Here is a 14,794-nt window from a genome sequence, read left to right as displayed (position 1 = left end):
AAAAAGCAAACTGGTTCGCTAATGTCCTTCAGGGGAAGGGAACTTGTCACCTCTACCCAGACTGGCCTATAAGTGACTCCAGTTCCCCACTATGTGGTTGACTCTTAATGCCCTCAGATCAACTAGGGATCAGCAATAAATACAGTGTCGCCAAGATTCCAAAGAACAAAATAAAAAAAACATGCTTGCATTTATATAGCAGCTTGTCACGTCATCAAAACTGTTTCACATAGTGAATCACTTTTGAAGGATAGGGACTGTCATGTGGGTCAATGCAGCAGCCATTCTGTGTCAGCAATGTCTCATAAACAACAATAAGATGAATGAACAGTTAAATTTCTTTTTTTGTTGGCTTTAGTTGAGGGAGGAATGTTGGCCAGCAATCAAAATATGATGAATCTTTTAATGGACACATCTGGTTGGTTTTGATGACAATGGATGTGGCCTATTGAGAGGGAAGAATTTCTCCAGGTAGTAGCACACCCTGAACCAAGTTGGTCTGTGGATGCTGAACGCAAATAGTACTGCTGTGGCTAACTTGTAGGCGATGTTACATTTGCAGTTTCGGATCGCAGGAGAATGATGTCTGAGTACGAGCTCATTGTGCTATAACGGGCACTCTTATTATGACAGCAGAATTGAAACGAGATAATGGAACTGATTTTAGCGATATGGAGGCACAGCAAATTTAAAAAGGCCTTACGACCTATCAAACTACTTATAGCCTTGAATCACAGCCAAATGCTCCAAAGGAGGGAATTCCCCTTTAAAGTGCCTGTTAAATGTAATCTTTATTTGTTTGTATTTCCAGAAATATGAGTTTTAGAACTAAATTTGTGTTGAAACAATAGGACTTAAAAGTTTAAATCCAGGTTCATTTTATGCAATAAAACTTCTCTTTCCTGCTCTGCTTTCATCTGTGGTTTTCTTTCCTCACTTTCTCGCTTCTTCATTCTCCTCTTACTCCCCTGTTTTTGTCTCTTTGGCCTATACCTGTTTTTAATAACTTTAATAACTTTCCCAGACACATAAACTCATATTAGTCCTGGCAGCATGAAACGGATTACAAAGAGACGTCTGACAGGCAGTTTTTTAACTTTACTGCATGTTGGGATGGGGGGAGGGGCAGTTGGTGGGAGGGGAATGGCGTGGGATCAGGTTCCCTTTGCCTACTTAAATCTCCTGCTGTTTTATAGACTCTCTTTGTCTGGGGCAGCTATGATTTGCTTCCATTTTCTGGCCTTGGTTTCAGGTTGTCCAGCTAGCCATAAAGACTAACTGAACTCTGTGATACCCATTGAAAGCACACTTTTTATTCTTCCTCAGATCAAAAAAAAGAGATGCCACAAAAAATCAACTCGCTCGTTCATTAACAATGTACCACCTCACTCTGACTCGTGCCTCAAACAACAGTGCCAACATTTTTTTGACACAAACGTTTTATTTTGAGTTTTACACAAGTCTCTCTCACAGAACACTGATGATTTTACTTTAAGTAGATATTTTTGTGAGGAACGCACAAAAATTCCTATTTTTGCGAGGAATCTATAATTCTATAGATTAAATGGTGTTTTAAATAACTGCTGTTTTAGTTTCATACATCTGAAGATGTTTTGTTTGATCAATCTTTCAGAGTAATAGCATTTTGAAAGTCTTTTAGAGTATATACTTCAACCTACATGGGGGTTTAAACCATGAACCAGGTCCAGTCAAGTATCCGAAATGCCTATCCTACAGGTGGATATGAATAAATCTCATTTGTCAGTGTGTATCTCCAGCTCTGTGCCTCTCTTAAACATCATAGACTGGTGAAAGAATGTTGCCTGTGGCCTCAAATTCTCTGTGTACAGCTCTCTGTGACCTCCCAGCTCAAAGGCTTGCTTTATTTAATCGGCTTGTGGCTCTCGGAAGCTGGAATTCCTGCCCTGCTGGTTATCCTGCCAAGTCTCTCTCTCTGACGCTCTCTCTGTTCTGGACTGTAAAGGAGAGGGTGGGTGAGGGGAAAGAAGGGGCCTCCACATGTCTTCATATTCCGACCAGCCCTCAGAGAGGAATGTCTTAGTACTGCTGCTTATTCAGGCTGTCAGCAGTACTGGATAAGTTCAGTAATTATCTCCTGCAGCCTCTACTCACCTTAGAACCTGGAGCACCTGGGAAACCGGGAGCACCAGCAGGACCTACTGGACCCTGAAGGGAATAAAAATGGCAAAGAATTAGTCAACAGAGCAGAGTAGAAGACAAAATCAACATCTGACAAGAATTAGCCAGTGTTAAGAAACAATACAAAAGATTTGTTTTTTATCTTTAACAACCCAAAAGGCGATTGAGTCCAAGTGGATTATAGTACTCCACTGGAAGGAAACTGGGGAGAAAACTAATTTAAAAATCTTTGCTTTAACCTATGAGTTTCTGAACTACAGTACCTTATTGTCTGAGCTGAATAAAGCTTTAATAAATATCTACATACTATACTGCAATGAGCGGAGCTTAACAATTAACCGAATAATTTGATTTTAATAGTGCTACATTTTGTCTTTACAAAATAAACAAAGATGGTGAAATTGCTCCAGATAATAATTTTAGAGAAAAGGTCGGAATGAGTACAGAACAGGATTTGTACTTTTTAAAATTAAATTATTGACAGGAGGAGTTCCACCCCTAGATACGTGTATAAAACATATATTTAACCTGAGATACTTACAGGAGGACCGGCTGGCCCAGGCAGACCATCATTACCACGGGCTCCCTGTGAAACAAAGAGGCAGGGTCAGCACCACAGATCAGCGTTAATGAAAAATCTCATCAGCTAATTACTTTAAAGACCAAAGTAGCTGTAAAGTATACAGGATTTGGTTGTGTAAGTGTGAAATAGATGCAACAATAATTTGTATCATCAGTGGCTGAACGGAGATATTCTACTGTTTTCTATGATAAGTTGCAATCATAGAATTTTACAGCACAGGAGGCCATTCGGCCCATCATCCTTATGCTGGGTCTCTGAAAGAACTATCCCCTTAGTCCCATTTCCCTGCCCTTTCCCTATTCGGCCCATTGCCCCTGTGCCAGTTCTCTGAAAGAAGACTCCCCTTAGTCCCATTCAACTGCCCTTTCCCCTACCTTTTTGCATTTTAAATTTAAACTACATTTGCTCTGGCTTCAAGACATCTGCCAGTGTTTCTAAACTAATTTAAACCTGCGGTCCTGTATGAATGTGATATGGATGGCATGTATCGGGTGATGTCTGCCGTGAACTTTCTGTGTAAGTTAGATGTCAGTGCTCGGCATTTATAGGTTTGAAGGTTAGTGTTTTACTTACAGCTGTACCGGGTGGTCCAGGACGACCTCTCTCACCAGGCAGACCACGTGGACCCTGCAAAGAAAAAAGAGCAGCCCCTTTGAGTGTTACAGCTAACACTTCCTGCAGGTCATCACAACAACTGATGCAGTTTTAATTTTGAAGTAATTTATAAAAAGTTTCAACAAGATAATGTAAATTAGCATTTGGAATCATCACAATTAAATTTTGCAAAATGTTAAAAAATTATAGTTATCTTCTTGCTGTTTTATTAATTCTTTTTTCCCTGGAATTGAGTGGGAAATTCAGACTCACCATGGGACCAGGAGCTCCGTTCTCTCCTGCAGCACCAGCTTCACCCTATATGGAGAAAACAGAGATGTTACCATTCAGTGGGCAGAGTGCAGCTAAAGAACAGAAAATTCAGCAACATTCATGAACGATTATCCCTCCATTACAGGAGTGGATGTCTGACCTTAAGCATACGATTGTCAGCTGCTTGCTTTGTGATTTCTGATATCATCCCAACTACCATTTCAATGATAAACAAACTCCCAGTCACCACGCCCCCCCCCCACTACTTCTGAAACAACTATTAAAGATGGGACTGGTCCAAGTTCCGTCCTCTCCCACCTTGCTCTGAAACCCCATCCCCTATGGTCACCCGAGACACCCCTTACTATCTGCCTCCAACAAACTTCGAAACCTCATCTCAAGTGTTTTATAGTTTATCTCGGATATTACTGAATAGCATCAAGAGTGGAGATTCCTCAGCCCACTGTCGGTTCAGCTCCATCCTCTTTTAAATAACACATCGGAGAGCGATTACATTTTCCATTTTGCACATTCCAACACTTGCTGAATTTAAACAATGATCTTTAACTTTGGTTCGGGGCTATAGATTAAGCGGGTGAGATTTATGAAAGGACAGAGCCTCATGTTGCCACTAGCTCACTATTCTGAAGTGCTCACGACTGTTAAAATTACTTTATTCCTTTAGGAAGTCAACCACTGCCGGGGTGGGAAATGTGATGCTGCACAGCTCCATCGCTCCAGCACTGGGAATGGTGGGTCCACTGTTAAAGGGACCAAAAGGCCTGTAATGATGCAGCAACATTCACTTGTAGATGGCTCTGAATGAGCCCTTCTGATACCTAACCAGACATTGAAGTGGGGGGGGGGTGGGCTAGAAGTGGGAGAGGTGACCAAATATAGGTCCTCTCCCTCCTACTAGGGAGTCATCTTGCCTCCTCCTGCAACAGCTCCTTTACCACCTCCTTATTACCGGTCTTGCTGTGGGTCAGTGGCACTAAAGCTGGAAGGAAGGGAAACCCTCCAGTGTCCCAAGCCCCACCTCCTAATCGTTATTTAAGTGTAGCAGGGAAGGCATCCCACATCCATTGGGGGAGGAAGTTAGGATGCCAGTCTTAGGGGTGGGAATTCAGCAATAGGCCTCACTGTCCCATTTTCCTCCATGCACTGCTCCGGGATTACTGGAAAACTAGCAGATTCCTGGAGGAAAATCCAGGCCGCAGTATATGCCAATTTCAGGGACTGCCTTGAATATGCACTAGATCAGAATATACTGACATGTTTCAATATAGGTATATGCCACACTGGGACATTTCAGCACAGGCCTATCCCAGACTAAAACATTGTATCACAGGCTTATTCCAGATTGGGACATTTCAGCATAGGCTTATCCCAGACTGAAACATTTTTACACGGAGCTATCCTAGATTGGGATGTAGCTACATAGACAGCAAAATCTCTATACAGGCCTGGCTCAGACTCAAATATTTCTACACAGTCTTGTCCCAACCTGGTACATTTCTATATAGGCCTATCCCAGACTGGTACATTTCTGTACAGGCCTATCCCAGACTGGAATCAGTCCTATCCCAAGTTGGTACATTTCTGGACAGACCTATCCCAGACTGGAATATGTCTATTCAGAGAGGAGTTCTACAAAATAGAAGTTTCAAAAGTCCTGAGTTTGACTGCATAGTTACACTTTTATCTCCCTGCTTTGATGAAACACTGATGTATCTTCTGTACCTTTACACCTACAGCACCGGTTTCACCCTTAGCACCATCAAGACCTGAGTAACCCTGTGGGGTAAAAACAAAAGAATACATAAGGGTTAAAATCACCTGTATTTAATTAAATAAAGGCAGAAAAGTATATGGCTTTGAAGCATAACTTTTTACTGTTTAATTTATTATTGAATTCTTTTTTTTACAAAAGATTAACATGTCATATTTTATTCTCGGATCTCCAAACTGGTGTGATAACTGAGGTACTGACCCTGTGACCTTTGACACCTGGAAGACCTGGGGTTCCTGGGAAACCACGAGCACCCTGGAAAAATAAAGGAGACAAGGAGACTGTGAGGTAGAGGTTCAGCAAAATTAAAGTCAATTATTTTGATAATCATTCTATTTTACAGAGGCACTGAATGTTTCCTTCTCTTCTGCACAGGACCAACATCCAGGTTTTTACTTTTATTCAATGAGAAAGAAAATAATCTGTGTTTATGACATAAAATAACTGATTCATTTTTGTTGCAAAATATTCCCAATACTTAATTTCAGGCACTTGTTATTAATGTATAACACAGGCTTCTTGTTTCTGAAAAGCTTTTACCCGTAGTCATTGGGTAGGCCCTAAGTGTCATATTACATATACTGGCTTGTAGTTCCATGCCCTTCATGCAAATGCTGTAATACTGCCCTTTAGTAACTATTAGGCTCTTAGCATAATGCTGCATGCTACATATACTGGTTTGTAGTTTCCAAAAGGCTCTGGTCTGTAACGATTGCCAGGCCCTAAGTGTAATACAACATGCACTGGCTTGTAGTTACCAACAGGCCAGGCCTGTAGTGATTGGTAGGCCCTAAGTGCCATCTTACATATACTGGCTTGTACTTACATGCCTTCATGTAAAAACTGTTCTGGAGCTGCTGACAGACCATTCATGTGAATGCAATAATATTGGTCTGTATTAATCCGTAGTGTAAGTGTTGTAATACTGGTTTGTAATTATTGGCAGGCCTTGGCTTGTAGTTACTGACAGGACTTTCGTGTAAGGTTTCGAAATGTGGAATAGAATTAAAGCTGGACTAGCAGAACATACATTGGAGACCATGAATGGGATAGAAATGTTTGCCTGGATTATGGAGGAGGGGTATTGCAGAGCTGAATAGGTTCATTCTTTGCATCCGTGGGGACTGTGCTTATAATGGAATTAGTGTAATTTGAAGAGCTCCAGGTAGGTAACTAAAGTTACTTGGGCATTTCTAACCTATAGGATTGGATTAGACCTAGCTCGATGAAATTTATTTCTATTTCTTGTGCATCATTTACGATTTCTATCTTTCTTGTTTTTTTTAACATCTGGATACTTGTTCCTTGTCTTCTAGTTTGAGAACAAAATATAGATCACACAGGCAAACAAGCCCGTGAGCTAGTATAATGCCTGTCTGTTCAGCTTGAAATGTTTAACACCGGTACTTGTGTTACTTCAATCGTTGCTGTACCTGTGGTCCTGGGGGTCCGCGTTCACCTGATTTTCCGGGTTTGCCAGCCTCGCCCTGTGGGATAAATGGAATCGCCCCATTAGTCTGCCCTGTGTTACTATGCAGTACTGTCTAAATCAAATTTAAAATCTGACAATTAAACTGATACCGTTAAACGACTGAAGTAGACTTACATCATCACCAGGTTTACCAGCAGGTCCAGGTGGACCACGGGGACCCATAGGACCCTACAACAAAGAAACAGTCATTTACAACAGAGAATCACAAAGATCCATTCAGTCTAGAACTAGGAAGTAACAGCCCCCTTTCCCCTCCCCTACCCCCCCTCCAAAAACGGAAGCTGTCAAACTGCCATGTCAGTGATGACATCTAAACTCAGTCAACAGCCAAAGAAAAGTTTAACAAATATAAGTTTGCCATTGTACACATTCACACGCTGTCAATTGTAGGCCCCCAACTGCCCCCCCACCACATCGTCCCCGGCTGAGCACAGACTCGGGATCGAAGCTGGGCCCTCCTGGTCTGTACGGCTCAGCTACTCACTGCATAAAGTTTCTGAGCTCTCAGAAGAAACTGAATTTTATTGTTTCTTTGAAAACAGGCCTTTAACCATTACAGCACTTAAATCTTCAAATTCATCCCACAATAAAGAATATGCAGGGTTCTTTTTCCTTCTATGTAATCTGAAGCTAAGATTCTCATATTCTCCTACTGAATGAATATAATGAATATTCTAAGAATCTGCAAGGAAATGGATTTAGCCATACTTACAGCAGCACCAGATTCACCGGGTTCTCCAGGAGAACCTTGGAAACCTTGAGGACCCTGATGACAGAACAAAGCCATTAGTGACGAATCTCAGAAGAACTAAAATGCTTCTATCTACAGGACACTCTTATATCTTAAATGTAATTCTCTTCAACTAGTCCCGTGTTATGTTCATTAAGTTAATAATCTAATATGAACCACAAAAGAAAGAGGGTCAGATAGTGAATACTTACGGGAGCACCTGTGGGTCCTGGGGGTCCTCTGGGTCCCATGGGGCCCTGCAAATGAAAGATAGAACCAGTTAGAGATGGTATGTGTCTTATTATGGACATGTGGCTTATTATGTAAAGGTATGTGGTAGTTTTGTATGGGTATGGGGATGGTTGTGCACATCTGGAGGTAAGCTACTTATGGGCATGGGGCTAGTTATGCATGGTGTATGATGCTAGTTATACACAGATCTGGGGCTAGTTATGTATGGGTACAGGGACGATTATTTTAAAATATATCATATATGTAGGTATGGTGTCTAGGGCTATTTATGAATGGTATGTAGATGAATAAATAGGTATCTGGTATGGTGTGTTTGATACAGATAAGTGTGGGTACATATGGATATGTCAGTATATATGGAGAAGTATGGGAGTATTGTATGTGGGTATGGGTAGTTATGCATAGACGAATGGTTGTAAATATCTGACCATGTGTATGTACGCAGGTGAGCTGCTATTGATGGGTGTTAGATATGGCCATGTGGCTATCTGGATAAGGGCAGCTATGACTTGATGTGTAGGAATGGGTATGGGGCCAAGGGTGTCTAGTACGGGCATGTATGATCAGAAATGTATTAGTGGGATGCTATTGATGGATATTGGATATGGGCATGGGTACATATAGGCAGATAAGTGGTTATAGATGGCGAGGTGGAAATGGATGGGAATATGTAGAGAGGGATGGGCATATATGGAGGAATTTGGTTACAGGTAGTTTTGGATGGATAAGTGTACGGAGAGTTATGTAGAGAAGGGTTGTTAAGGATGGGTATATGTGAAGAGGAGATGTGGTTACACATAGTTATGGATGTGTGTTTGGAGGGGGCTGTGGGTGCAGGTAATTATGAATGGGAATGTACGGAGGAGGATTTGGGTACAAGTAGTTATGGATAGGTGCGTATGGAGGGGTATGTTGGGATAGGTAATTATAAATGGGTATATTTGGAGGAGGATTTGAGTATTGGAAGTTATAGATGAATGTGTCTGGAGGAGGATGCGGGTACAGGTAAATATGAATGGGTATATATGGAGGGGGTGTGGGTACAGGTGTGGGTAGAGGTAGTTATAGATAAATGTGTATGGAGGGGGTGTGGGTATAGGTAGTTATAGATAAATGTGTGTGGAGGGGGTGTGGGTACAGGTAGTTACAGATAAATGTGTATGGAGGGGGTGTGGGTACAGGTAGTTACAGATAAATGTGTATGGAGGGGGTGTGGGTACAGGTAGTTATAGATAAATGTGTATGGAGGGGGTGTGGGTACAGGTAGTTATAGATAAATGTGTATGGAGGGGGTGTGGGTATCGGTAGTTACAGATAAATGTGTATGGAGGGGGTGTGGGTATCGGTAGTTACAGATAAATGTGTATGGAGGGGGTGTGGGGAGAGGTAGTTATAGATAAATGTGTATGGAGGGGGTGTGGGAATCGGTAGTTATAGATAAATGTGTATGGAGGGGTTGTGTGTATAGGTAGTTACAGATAAATGTGTGTGGAGGGGGTGTGGGTAGAGGTAGTTATAGATAAATGTGTATGGAGGGGGGTGTAGGGAGAGGTAGTTATAGATAAATGTGTATGGAGGGGGTGTGGTTATCGGTGGTTATCGATAAATGTGTCTGGAGGGGGTGTGGGTATTGGTAGTTATAGATAAATGTGTATGGAGGGGGTGTGGTTATCGGTGGTTATCGATAAATGTGTCTGGAGGGGGTGTGGGTATTGGTAGTTACAGATAAATGTGTATGGAGGGGGTGTGGGTATCGGTAGTTACAGATAAATGTGCATGGACGGGGTGTGGGTATCGGTAGTTATAGATATATGTGTATGGAGGGGGTGTGGGTATCGGTAGTTATAGATAAATGTGTATGGAGGGGGTGTGGGTATCAGTAGTTATAGATAAATGTGTATGGAGGGGGTGTGGGTATCGGTAGTTATAGATAAATGTGTATGGAGGGGGTGTGGGTATTGGTAGTTATAGATAAATGTGTATGGAGGGGGTGTGGGTATAGGTAGTCATAGATAAATGTGTGTGGAGGGGGTGTGGGTATCAGTAGTTATAGATAAATGTGTATGGAGGGGGTGTGGGTATCGGTAGTTATAGATAAATGTGTATGGAGGGGGTGTGGGTATCAGTAGTTATAGATAAATGTGTATGGAGGGGGTGTGGGTATCAGTAGTTATAGATAAATGTGTATGGAGGGGGTGTGGGTATCGGCAGTTATAGATAAATGTGTATGGAGGGGGTGTGGGGATCGGTAGTTACAGATAAATGTGTATGGATGGGGTGTGGGTATAAGTAGTTATAGATAAATGTGTATGGAGGGGGTGTGGGTATCAGTAGTTATAGATAAATGTGTATGGAGGGGGTGTGGGTATCGGTAGTTATAGATAAATGTGTATGGACGGGGTGTGGGTATCGGTAGTTATAGATAAATGTGTATGGAGGGGGTGTGGGCAGAGGTAGTTATAGATAAATGTGCATGGAGGGGGTGTGGGTAGAGGTAGTTATAGATAAATGTGTATGGAGGGGGTGTGGGTATCGGTAGTTATAGATAAATGTGTATGGAGGGGGTGTGGGCAGAGGAAGTTATAGATAAATGTGTATGGAGGGGGTGTGGGAATCGGTAGTTATAGATAAATGTGTATGGAGGGGGTGTGGGTATCAGTAGTTATAGATAAATGTGTATGGAGGGGGTGTGGGAATCGGTAGTTATAGATAAATGTGTATGGAGGGGGTGTGGGAATCGGTAGTTATAGATAAATGTGTATGGAGGGGGTGTGGGTATCAGTAGTTATAGATAAATGTGTATGGAGGGGGTATGGGTATCGGTAGTTACAGATAAATGTGTATGGAGGGGGTGTGGGTAGTGGTAGTTATAGATAAATGTGTATGGAGGGGGTGTGGGTATCGGTGGTTATAGATAAATGTGTATGGAGGGGGTGTGGGTATCGGTAGTTAGAGATAAATGTGTATGGAGGGGGTGTGGGTAGTGGTAGTTATAGATAAATGTGTATGGAGGGGGTGTGGGTATCGGTAGTTATAGATAAATGTGTATGGAGGGGGGGTGGGCAGAGGAAGTTATAGATAAATGTGTATGGAGGGGGTGTGGGAATCGGTAGTTATGGATAAATGTGTATGGAGGGGATGTGGGTATCGGTAGTTATAGATAAATGTGTATGGAGGGAGTGTGGGTATCGGTAGTAAGAGATAAATGTGTATGGAGGGGGTGTGGGTATCGGTAGTTATAGATAAATGTGTATGGAGGGAGTGTGGGTATCGGCAGTTATAGATAAATGGGTATGGAGGGGGTGAGGGTAGTGGTAGTTATAGATAAATGTGTATGGAGGGAGTGTGGGTATCGGTAGTTATAGATAAATGTGTATGGAGGGAGTGTGGGTATCGGTAGTAAGAGATAAATGTGTATGGAGGGGGTGTGGGTATCGGTAGTTATAGATAAATGTGTATGGAGGGAGTGTGGGTATCGGCAGTTATGGATAAATGGGTATGGAGGGGGTGTGGGTATCGGTAGTTATAGATAAATGTGTATGGAGGGGGTGTGGGTATCGGTAGTTATAGATAAATGTGTATGGAGGGAGTGTGGGTATCGGCAGTTACAGATAAATGTGTATGGAGGGAGTGTGGGTATCGGTAGTTATAGATAAATGTGTATGGAGGGGGTGTGGGTAGAGGTAGTCATAGATAAATGTGTATGGAGGGGGTGTGGGTATCGAGAGTTAGAGATAAATGTGTATGGAGGGGGTGTGGGTATCGGTAGTTACAGATAAATATGTGTGGAGGGGGTGTGGGTATCGGTAGTTATAGATAAATGTGCATGGAGGGGGTGTGGGTAGAGGTAGTTATAGATAAATGTGTATGGAGGGGGTGTGGGCAGAGGAAGTTATAGATAAATGTGTATGGAGGGGGTGTGGGTATCAGTAGTTATAGATAAATGTGTATGGAGGGGGTGTGGGTATCAGTAGTTATAGATAAATGTGTATGGAGGGGGTGTGGGTATCGGTAGTTATAGATAAATGTGTATGGAGGGGGTGTGGGTATCGGTAGTTATAGATAAATGTGTATGGAGGGGGTGTGGGTATCAGTAGTTAGAGATAAATGTGTATGGAGGGGGTGTGGGTATCAGTAGTTATAGATAAATGTGTATGGAGGGGGTGTGGGTATCGGTAGTTATAGATAAATGTGTATGGAGTGGGTGTGGGTATCAGTAGTTATAGATAAATGTGTATGGAGGGGGTGTGGGTATCGGTAGTTATAGATAAATGTGTATGGAGGGGGTGTCGGTAGAGGTAGTTATAGATAAATGTGTATGGAGGGGGTGTGGGTATTGGTAGTTATGGATAAACGTGTATGGAGGGGCTGTGCGTAGTGGTAGTTATGGATAAATGTGTATGGAGGGGGTGTGGGCAGAGGAAGTTAGAGATAAATGTGTATGGAGGGGGTGTGGGTATCAGTAGTTATAGATAAATGTATATGGAGGGGATGTGGGTATCGGTAGTTACAGATAAATGTGTATGGAGGGGGTGTGGGCAGAGGGAGTTATAGACAAATGTGTATGGAGGGGGTGTGGGTATCGGTAGTTATAGATAAATGTGTATGGAGGGGGTGTCGGTAGAGGTAGTTATAGATAAATGTGTATGGAGGGGGTGTGGGTATCGGTAGTTGTAGATAAATGTGTATGGAGGCGGTGTGGGTATCGGTGGTTATAGATAAATGTGTATGGAGGGGGTGTGGGTATCGGTCGTTATGGATAAATGTGTGTGGAGGGGGTGTGGGTATAGGTAGTTTTCGATAAATGTGCATGGAGGGGGTGTGGGTATCGGTAGTTAAAGATAAATGTGCATGGAGGGGGTGTGGGTATCGGCAGTTGTAGATAAATGTGTATGGAGGGGGTGTGGGTATCAGTAGTTATAGATAAATGTGTATGGAAGGGGTGTGGGCAGAGGAAGTTATAGATAAATGTGTATGGAGGGGGTGTGGGTATCAGTAGTTATAGATAAATGTGTATGGAGGGGGTGTGGGTATCAGTAGTTATAGATAAATGTGTATGGAGGGGGTGTGGGTATTGGTAGTTATAGATAAATGTGTATGGAGGGGGTGTCGGTAGAGGTAGTTATAGATAAATGTGTATGGAGGGGGTGTGGGTATCGGTAGTTGTAGATAAATGTGTATGGAGGCGGTGTGGGTATCGGTGGTTATAGATAAATGTGTATGGAGGGGGTGTGGGTATCGGTCGTTATGGATAAATGTGTGTGGAGGGGGTGTGGGTATAGGTAGTTTTCGATAAATGTGCATGGAGGGGGTGTGGGTATCGGTAGTTAAAGATAAATGTGCATGGAGGGGGTGTGGGTATCGGCAGTTGTAGATAAATGTGTATGGAGGGGGTGTGGGTATCAGTAGTTATAGATAAATGTGTATGGAAGGGGTGTGGGCAGAGGAAGTTATAGATAAATGTGTATGGAGGGGGTGTGGGTATCAGTAGTTATAGATAAATGTGTATGGAGGGGGTGTGGGTATCAGTAGTTATAGATAAATGTGTATGGAGGGGGTGTGGGTATCGGTAGTTATAGATAAATGTGTATGGAGGGGGTGTGGGTATCGGTAGTTATAGATAAATGTGTATGGAGGGGGTGTGGGTATCGGTAGTTACAGATAAATGTGTATGGAGGGGGTGTGGGTAGTGGTAGTTACAGATAAATGTGTATGGAGGGGGTGTGGGTATCAGTAGTTATAGATAAATGTGTATGGAGGGGGTGTGGGTATCGGTAGTTATAGATAAATGTGTATGGAGGGGGTGTGGGTATCGGTAGTTACAGATAAATGTGTATGGAGGGGGTGTGGGTAGTGGTAGTTACAGATAAATGTGTGTGGACGGGGTGTGGGTATAAGTAGTTATAGATAAATGTGTATGGAGGGGGTGTGGGTATCGGTAGTTATAGATAAATGTGTATGGAGGGGGTGTGGGTATCGGTAGTTATAGATAAATGTGCATGGAGGGGGTGTGGGTATTGGTAGTTATAGATAAATGTGTATGGAGGGGGTGTGGGCAGAGGTAGATAGAGATAAATGTGTATGGAGGGGGTGTGGGTATCGGTCGTTATAGATAAATGTGCATGGAGGGGGTGTGGGTAGAGGTAGTTATAGATAAATGTGTATGGAGGGTGTGTGGGTATCGGTAGTTATAGATAAATGTGCATGGAGCGGGTGTGGGTATCGGTAGTTATAGATAAATGTGTATGGAGGGGGTGTGGGTATCGGTAGTTATAGATAAATGTGTATGGAGGGGGTGTGGGTATCGGTAGTTATAGATAAATGTGCATGGAGGGGGTGTGGGTAGAGGTAGTTATAGATAAATGTGTATGGAGGGGGTGTGGGTATCGGTGGTTATAGATAAATGTGTATGGAGGGGGTGTGGGGAGAGGTAGTTATAGATAAATGTGTATGGAGGGGGTGTGGGTATCGGTGGTTATAGATAAATGTGTATGGAGGGGGTGTGGGTATCGGTAGTTATAGATAAAGGTGTATGGAGGGGGTGTGGGTATCGGTAGTTATAGATAAATGTGCATGTAGGGGGTGTGGGTAGAGGTAGTTATAGATAAATGTGTATGGAGGGGGTGTGGGTATCGGTGGTTATAGATAAATGTGTATGGGGGGGGTGTGGGTATCGGTAGTTATAGATAAAGGTGCATGGAGGGGGTGTGGGTATCGGTAGTTATAGATAAATGTGCATGGAGGGGGTGTGGGTAGAGGTAGTTATAGATAAATGTGCATGGAGGGGGTGTGGGTAGAGGTAGTTATAGATAAATGTGTATGGAGGGGGTGTGGGTATCGGTAGTTACAGATAAATGTGTATGGAGGGGGTGTGGGTATCGGTAGTTACAGATAAATGTGTATGGAGGGGGTGTGGGT

At 42.8% G+C, this 14,794-nt stretch overlaps 1 protein-coding gene across 1 annotated transcript in view; it reads right to left on the bottom strand.

Moving 5' to 3' along the window:
* col2a1a (collagen, type II, alpha 1a) overlaps positions 1 to 14,794 on the bottom strand; it is a 174,441-nt gene that overhangs the window by 112,440 nt on the left and 47,207 nt on the right. The window contains exons 9-18 of the mRNA XM_067976758.1: positions 7,837 to 7,881; positions 7,607 to 7,660; positions 7,009 to 7,062; positions 6,836 to 6,889; positions 5,604 to 5,657; positions 5,354 to 5,407; positions 3,611 to 3,655; positions 3,317 to 3,370; positions 2,702 to 2,746; positions 2,134 to 2,187 (exon numbers count right to left, since the gene is read on the bottom strand). Coding sequence (XP_067832859.1) covers positions 2,134 to 2,187; positions 2,702 to 2,746; positions 3,317 to 3,370; positions 3,611 to 3,655; positions 5,354 to 5,407; positions 5,604 to 5,657; positions 6,836 to 6,889; positions 7,009 to 7,062; positions 7,607 to 7,660; positions 7,837 to 7,881 — 513 coding nt within the window. The remainder of the gene's footprint in view (positions 1 to 2,133; positions 2,188 to 2,701; positions 2,747 to 3,316; positions 3,371 to 3,610; positions 3,656 to 5,353; positions 5,408 to 5,603; positions 5,658 to 6,835; positions 6,890 to 7,008; positions 7,063 to 7,606; positions 7,661 to 7,836; positions 7,882 to 14,794) is intronic.

Source organism: Heptranchias perlo, chromosome X (genome assembly GCF_035084215.1).
Source record: "Heptranchias perlo isolate sHepPer1 chromosome X, sHepPer1.hap1, whole genome shotgun sequence".
In the NCBI taxonomy this organism is placed as follows: domain Eukaryota; kingdom Metazoa; phylum Chordata; class Chondrichthyes; order Hexanchiformes; family Hexanchidae; genus Heptranchias; species Heptranchias perlo.
The sequence above is the reverse complement of the archived record's forward strand: the minus strand, read 5'-3'. Positions and strand labels throughout refer to the sequence as shown.